Raw genomic sequence first — 8,836 nt, 5'->3', positions numbered from 1 at the left:
AAATGATGAGAAGCTGTGAGCTTTCTAATCAGTGAATGCACAGGAAAGAAGATCTGTGGCTCCCAGTTAAAACCCCAATCAGGATTACAAACCACAAGAAATGCCACAGAATTCTCTACCCAACAAGCACTTTAAGGCTAAATCAAGCAAACTGCTTCCCAATGTAGCTGGAGATGGGGAAAGATGACATTTCAACTCTTAAATGAAAAATAGGTACCGCAGTCAAAGATGCTTAACATCAAATGACATTTCCCCAAACCCTCTTCTCAGTCCGATAAAGAAAAAGCACAGTTGGGACTTTAATATTAATCTCGATTAGTTGATAAGGATTACAGGAATCTCTTGAATAGTAAAGTGCTTGCTTTCATTTCTCTTAAACTTTAAACAGGGTTAATTTATTCAGTGTCACTGTTACCCTCTCCCGCTTTCCATTTGGGGCACCGTCCTGCCTTTGTTGTGCTGAATACGAGTCTCACTAAAAAAGTCTGGTTGCTAAACAGATACTTATCATCCCTTTCCTACGTTCAGCATTTTGTCTGCAAACAGACAAGTGCTTCAGAAAGCAATGATTCTGGTAGAAATGTTAGGTAAGGAAAAGATCACTGACAAATTAAGTCAGTTAATTTATTATGGTCTTGACCGAGCCTGCATACACACAAAAATTCTCTTTTAAAAGTTAACACTAATGAAAAAATATGTATTTGTCATTTTTCCTGTATTTAAAGGAGGAAGTGATTTCACTGTAATAGCAGCTATGTGCAGACTTCAGACTTCTAAGAAGAGGACTGAATAAGCAAAGCATTAAAAAAAATAGAATTAAACCTATTATTTCTTTAATAATGATTTGGTTGCTATCCCATCACCAGCTCTGTACGCTTAATTGAAATTCTTCATTTTAGTAGAGGAAGCACTGAAATGAACCAACTCACGTAATGCACGGTGCCACACCATCTCCTTGAGAAACACACTGCTCTGTTTCTTCTAATTGCGGGCATTCACTCTCACTGCCGATAGGGAGCTGTTTAATGGTCCGTGATCTTGTACGATTCCCTTTAGGGGTTGTCATGTCAAAGCAGGTTTTGGAGCAGGGGGTCCATTCTGACCACTCTGACACCTGGCACTCCTTCGTGATCACACAGGACTGGAATGTAATGGGCAACTTGTCCTGTTTGCAGAAGCTGTAATAAGAGAGCATTACAATTTTTAGCACACATGAACTCCTACAGAAAAGAGATGTCCGTTGCAACATGCAAAGTCAGTAAATATTTGTAAAGCTGTTAAGTTCCTGTCCACATGTATTCGATCCCAAAAAGTCAGGCAAAAGGGCTTTTGGTTAAAGTGACTCAAACCAGATCCATAAGATTTACTATAGTCAGAAGTGACCAGTATTGCCATATCTGTGATCAAAATTAAAATATAAATCTTCATACCTATAGAGAAGTACAAAAGAGGAAATGAATCAATTTTTCACTGCTTCTCTTTTATTTTTAGGTATACTCAATTATTTTTCTTGGAACAAAAAGGAAGTGAAGGATCAATAACAGAGATGGTTATACAATGTTTTTGAAGAGAACCAAGTGCTCAATGTCATCTTCTCATTTCCAGGCTACAAATTGTTTAAAAACGCAATGACAAATATATTGAATACTTGGTCACTAATAATTTGCTTTGTTAACAGCTGGTATATTGCCACAGTGATGCCTCACAGTCTAAAAGGGGAATGATCTCTCCCTTAAAATAGAGCCTTCCCTGCTGCAGTGAATCTATAGCTTTGATTTCCTGTTCCTCACGAAGGCCGTAATTTAATTTCCATTCTCCATCTGATTTACTGACAACCTATGTCATATATGAACGAAGCAGATTTTCTCCCTCTTAATGCCTCTGCATGTTTAAGTGTTATATTCTAACTAGAAATTAATATTTCTTCTTTAAAGCTTCATACACAATAGGAAAATGAGCAATAGAGAAGCTAAACTACAATTAAAGTGAACATAACTTTAACTCCTTAATTATAATTACAACATAAATATATTTATCATGTCTGTTTTGGAATAAAATTCCTGCTTCTGAAGTAGTTAAACAGCCACGAAGAAGATTTACTAGCACTGCAGATGGCACAATGAAACACTGTTCAGTACCACTCCTATAAACAACACAACAGAGGCTCATTTTTCCCCTTGTAATAGAATACAAAATAATATAGAATAATGAATATTTACAGTAATTTTGTTGCTATACAAAATTTTGCCCTACCCATATATCCAACATCATGTTGAACTGCTATTAACAAAACTTTGTAATACTAGAAGTAAGGATAATTCATGAGACTAATAAGAGATTTAAAAACATAATAAATGAAAGTATTTCTTCTATACACAAGAGGCAGAGCAATTCTACAGCTTGCTAACAGAAGATTGTGGTTGTGGAGACAAACAGTGTCAATAGGTTCAGAAAGAGGTTGGATGAATTTGTGGGCAATAGATCTATATATGGATACTAAAATGAGTAGGCAGTGATATACTGGCCACCATCCCTAATACATTGACTTTGGATACTGGAGAAATACAAAGGGAATGGACTGCAAATGGCAGCCAGACCTCATATTCTTGGTCTTTACATAGCATCTCCCTTTATGAGTGCTGGAGACACTGATGGGCTTGACAGACCATAGGGGATTATTCAGTAGGGGATTTCTTATGTTACCATGTGAAAAAGTGCTGGTAGGGAGGAAACCCTAACACATGATAAGCAAAATTTATTCTGCTTAAGGGCAGAAACTGCATCCTGTTTGGAGTGAAAGACACTCAAAGCTTTTGAGAAAACTGTTCTTTAATAATGGACTTTTTTCACCTTTATGTAGCCCCATCTGGCGTAGGACTACAGTACTGCCAAATTCAATATAGCAGTTTCTGTACCTTTGACAAAATGTACCGACTCATTTATCCCACAAAGACACACATTTTAATGACTGGAGAAAAGATCTGTTCCTTATAGATTCTAACATGGGCAATATTTGCCAATCCTTCTGGAGAACAGATGACATATCGTCACCTCCCAAGTTTCTTTCCAATGTGACTCCTTTGAGAGCAGATAAAACCAACCTCTTCACTCATATTGTGACTGGGGCTGAGTTTAATTAGAGATACATATTGCCAGGGAACATGCACGAAATTGCCACGACAAAGTAGCTTTGGTGCCGAGTGAAGATATCCATTAATGATGTGTAATACTGCCTGGGCTTTGCATCTGCTTCAAAACTGATTTGGGAGAAGTGTTACATGAAAAAGACTGATATTCATTCTCAGAAGTTGTTTTACTAATTAAATAATCTTTCCTCGCTGAAGCTAACTTCAACCTGCCCATATCCCCTAACTGTCACAAACCCTAAAGGTGTCCCTGGCTGCGATTCCTACACAGCTTCACGCAGACATTGTTTCCTTCCTTGATAAGGGAAACCTCCACTGCAACACAAACAGTTCAAGTTATTTAAGATGATTGAAGTATAGAAGAAATGAGACTTTTAGCTGCAATTGAGCTCAAAACTAATGCATCTACGGTTCTGAAAAAATAATATTCTGAGCTAGTTAAATTCAAGAGGAATTTTTATCACAGATTTTATGAACACAGTGGAAACAATTAAAAAGTTTGAGGCAGTGCACTGAGAAAAAAAATGTTTTCCCGTAACCATAATTGAAAAAAAACCACTTTAACAGAAAGTTGTCAATCAACTCCACTTAAAAATTAAGGCCAGCCTTGCAAACTAATGATATTTATTAATTTTTAAAGGATATAGTCATATAGGATATAGGATATATTCCAAGTGCTACTAGATCATTCACAAAGAATTTAACATAGGCATTACTGCAACTTTAGATAAAAAAATTTAATTTCACAGATCTTTAAAACTGTAATTGGTGTATATGCAAAAAGACCTCCTGAAGTTTCTTGCTTTTCAGTACCCTGTAATCTTGAATGCCATGATGCTGAAGTCCCTCTGTGGATCATGATGCAAATTATTTTAAAAAATTTACACCTAGATCTGTTCACAGGACTCAACTGAAGAGTTATTTGGTCAGTGCCACAGATTCAGCAGGCTTGCACCTTCCACTTCGGGTTCATTTTATTTTTTTTATTAAAAGCTGTTGTTGACATAGCTTTTATAATTAGGATGGTCACTTTATCTTGTTTTTTACTAATTATTTCCATATGTGGGTATGAAAAGGACCCAGACAGAATTGTACCCTGTTACTAACCCCATTGTTTATTTATGATCCTTGACAGAAGTAAAGCAATAGAGTTAAAGCATGCCTCACTTCAAATATTTACTTATAAAATCAGTCAATTTTAAAAGAAATACAAAACAATTAAGTTCTTAAGTTCTTGTAACCAGAACATAAATATGACTAGGAAAACAAACAAGAGGCAAAGTGAGTTATCCATTTACTTTCTTGTTTGCTTATTAAAACCATTTACCACTTGCAGTATTATGTAAATACTGACAAGTTACTGATATTGTCATAAGTCACCAGCAAACAATCTCTTTACTGTTATACATACTGTCATACTATTTTTGTGAGAGGGCAGACACAGTTACAATTAGCAAAAGAAGTGTCAGACAAGCAAATTATCTGCGGTTTCTTCTTTTAACTCTTGGTTTTCTTTGAACAAGTTAGAGAAACTGTGAGAGCTAATTGCAATCGGCCATTATCAAGAGTTTTTCTTCATGTTGAAGGCAGCAAGAGAAGATGTGTTGCATTCTAGATCAATTAGGGACTGGGGAAACATCACATTTAAACTCTCAGTATCACAAATCTCTCTAAACAAGACCCAGTCAGAATTCTTCAGTTAAGTAAATGATTATGGAAGTGCTTCAATCTCTTGCAAGGTAATAGAGTACCTTCCAGAGCAGATTACAAATCTTTTCCCTCACTACCACCTTTCCCTGCCCCAAGTACATGTATACCTATTACCTGCAACTAAAGTAATCTACATTTAATTTCATGTTGCATCTCCACGTATCCCCCTTTCCCAGCAAATTTGGGAACAGTGAACTTGATGTTCCAAAGTCCCTTCTCATTTTTCAAAAATCTTTTTTCTTACTCTTGACACCTTTAAAATATTTGCAAAATATTTTAAAACTTTATCTTGCCAAGCTAAACATGTTTCTCATACCTTTCAGTGCAGATGACTAGATATAGACAGACATTCATAATTAAACTTACTAATACTGTGCTGTATAGAAATGCTAACTCCGAAAGATACATGTGCCATTTAAGAAGTTCAGCATATGTAATACATTAGCTGTGAGGGTTGGTCACATTTTCTTTAAATGTCTGATCCAAGAAAATGCATAGATTGATTCTTAATCAAAACCTGGGAATGTCTTTGTTACACAAAATAGCGTCTTCTGGGTTTGGTACCTAATGTTACAGATTTGATCTCCAGAAATAAGTTAAAGCAAAGCTTAATTCCATGTAAATTGCTCTGCACTTCCTGATGGATTTATGCGCCTGATTTAGTTATCCAAAGTTGGATGAATCTTCTCACAGGAGAAAAAGCAAATGGGCAGGTAACAGATCAGAAGACAAAAATAGACAGTAATTTCATGACACCACCCAAACCATTAGAAGTTCTGCATCAAACATCTCCATGCTCTGTGTACTTTCAGTAACATCTAAGCATATGCTATACGCAAAGTTAGCCATTCACAAAGAGCAGGGAGCGCACAAATAACTCCTCACTATCAACCCATACAGTTCTGTCCAGATAATTGCTTGGGAAGCTCAAAGAAAAATACATGAGTTGCATTAAAATGCCGTTATAAGTCAACAGAGTAGACTGGATACAAGAAGAGGTAGCACAGGAGTAATGTAAAGTCTGCAGGAACTTGCTCTCAATCCACTGAATACATTCAAAGGACAGTGCCCTAAGTGGCTGTCTTTTGGCAGGGAACAGGGTATTATACAATTTGAAGCAAGGTTTGAAAAAGTACCGTTTCAGACAATAGATAGAGATAGCAGGGAACTGAAGCTTAAGGTATATAAGCACGTAGATGACATAGTGGAAAGAAAAGGCAACCCCAAGCAAAGCAAAACATCACAGGGGATGAATGATCCCTATTGCTATTAAGCCAACATCAAACCTATTCCTGACCTCAAAGACTTAGATTAAATAAATGAACTACAGAAAATGCCAGTGATGGTTCAAAGGGCAAAATACAGAACATAATTGCTGCTCAACCTCTTTTGGAGATGCGTGGTCAGGAATTTGTGTCTACTCACGTTCCATAGCCTTGGTTTTGCTCTTACAGCTATAAATAAAAACTAAATATTGCTTTGGATGGGAAGGTTTCCCCTGGGGATTTCAAAGTAATTTATGGGATAATTAAGGCTACAGACACATAGAGAATGAAGCTTGAGGCATAAGCCTGGAGCAAATTGCACCATAGTACCTGTGTATAAATGAGCAACCTGTGCAGTGGAAAGCAGTCTCTTCATTGGCAGATAAGCTTTTAAATGTGAGATAAAATTAGATTAGTCAAGAGGTAAAACAATAATTCTTTCTGAGATATCCTAAATTTCTATTAGAAAGTGAATCATGCTTTTCCAATTTTTTAAAATCAAGACAACTTGATTTTATATGCCAATGACCTGTTTGAGTGTCTGTAATCTTAGTCTCAAAATTTATCTTTGAAGTTGTGTAGAAAAGTCATGGAAGAGACCATCGGAATTCCCTCCTCTATAAGCTCAACTGATCTCTAAATTTATGCAGAATGAATAGGAAAAATAAATAGGTTTTAAGAGGCAGTAGGATTCATTTTAGTCCATGAGCTATACATAACTCACTTGTACAACTAAGAGATTTTCTGCTTTCGCTGGTGTTTCCTCCATACCATATTGGACTGATAACTAGAAAGAAGAATTAATGAGAAAAGACCAACAGCAGCATGAGAACGGCTGAGCAGTTCTAACTAATAATCCATGCAGTCTGACACCTGCTTTGGCAGTAGCAAATGGAGGGCAAAAATGGAAAGACAGCAAGTGTTCGGTCACACTTTTCCAACATACCCTCTGGTTTTCCAGCAAACTGTGGCTTAAAGACTTCCTGAACACAAGTTGTATCTCTGCACTGAACAGCCCTTTAGAGAGTTTTCCTCCATGAATTAGTCTAAATGCTTTCTGAACCCAGACAAGACTATATCTATATCATCTTGGAAACAATGAGTTACACACCTTTTTTACCCACCAATAACTGTAGGTGGGTATTTTTGCTTTAAAATGGCTCTGTTAATTTCATTTTCTGGCTTCAGGCCTTGCATAACCATACTTTATTCAAATTGTAGTATTTAAGAGCGTAGAGACTTCTATAAGCTCTCTCCTTGACTGTCTCTTTGTTAGGTCCAAGACTTCTCTTTCACTTAGTCTCATTTTATTTGAACGCTGTTATATCCTGCAATTGCAGACCACTTCTACTGCATGAACAATGCTGAGGTGTAAAATTGGCCTGGATATGAGGGCTGTTCAAGATACATTCTGAGCACACTCCCAAAATATCTGCACATTACTGTATCTGGACAATATATAAATCAATGTAAATATGAATCCACATATCCAATGTATTAAGAAGACATCATTCTGAAGATCAATTTGGTGCTTTTCCCAATACAGTTGCTCTTCATCTTCAAATGCAACAGAGCTCTAGTGTGAGGTTTGCAATTTAAATCTGAAATTGCACCGTGGAGAACATGTCCTTTACAACAAATTCAATTCATTCACTCAGTGCTGATATTTAACAAGAACCTCTATTTACTGGTTTTACCTATAATGCAAAGTAAAAGAGCCCATTTGACAAGGTTAATACAAGCCAAATAGTCTCTTCAATAATTTCTGCCTGCACTATTTTGCCACATTTTCACTATTCCTTCACAGTTAACATTCAGCTTTGGGTTTTTTTAATGAAATTTTCACAGCCATTATTCCTTATTTTTATTCACTGTATACATTCTCCTGGAATTCTGATACATTTATTTTTTTCTATAGTTGATTTCCCATCTAATTACAAGCAGAGATTTCCATTGTTCTGAAATGAATAACATGGCTACAGTTCAGGAGGGAGAGTGATGCCAACATAAGCTTTTGGCACTCACGGGAAACAAAAGCCGTGGGTTAGAGCTGGACTGAAAAGGACTTAAGTGGAATTTTACCTGTAAATTGAAAACAGCAGTCTTTCAAACCTGGATCAGTATTTGATGTGGTAGTGGATTATGTCCACAGGCTCTTTGCTCCTGTTGCTCTAAAGTTCCCTGTAGATGCACCTACAGGTGCACCCAGGCTGCTCGAGCCCTGCCATGGCCGACCTACCCTCAACCCTGCTGTGGAAAGCAGACACTCCCATGTCTTACCATCCTTACAAGAACTCAGCGCAGAAGGCATCATTAAGAGACACTCAACAGACATCTACGTTGTGAGACACCACACGAAAGACCTAAGAAGAAATGGTGTTCTTCCTCCCCTTGCCTTTCTCATACTATATAGTATCCCAGGGATTAGATATCACATGCCCTTCATGATCAGGAAGGACTGTAGGGTCAGGATCCACTCTGTCTGCTGAGGAGTTCAACCCCAGCACCTTTGGGGAAGGAACTTTATCATTCTCTTTGAAGAAGGCTACTCCATTTTCAGCAAAAAATACAAGCTCTGCTTGGATTCCAAAGCAAAACCCCAACAACATAACACAATTATGTTTAGAACACCCGAGACTGACTGGATGAATGAATGAAAAACTTGAAAGGAGTGAAGAAGACATAACCAAAAACTAAACTAACTGCCTGGAAGAA

General features: G+C 37.0%; 1 protein-coding gene across 1 annotated transcript in view; it reads right to left on the bottom strand.

Moving 5' to 3' along the window:
* Nucleotides 1-8,836, bottom strand: part of THSD7A (thrombospondin, type I, domain containing 7A) — a 211,734-nt gene that overhangs the window by 110,144 nt on the left and 92,754 nt on the right. The window contains exon 3 of the mRNA XM_009895333.1: nt 930-1,178. Coding sequence (XP_009893635.1) covers nt 930-1,178 — 249 coding nt within the window. The remainder of the gene's footprint in view (nt 1-929; nt 1,179-8,836) is intronic.

This window comes from Charadrius vociferus, unplaced genomic scaffold (assembly GCF_000708025.1).
Source record: "Charadrius vociferus isolate BGI_N301 unplaced genomic scaffold, ASM70802v2 scaffold31, whole genome shotgun sequence".
NCBI classification, from domain to species: domain Eukaryota; kingdom Metazoa; phylum Chordata; class Aves; order Charadriiformes; family Charadriidae; genus Charadrius; species Charadrius vociferus.
The sequence above is the reverse complement of the archived record's forward strand: the minus strand, read 5'-3'. Positions and strand labels throughout refer to the sequence as shown.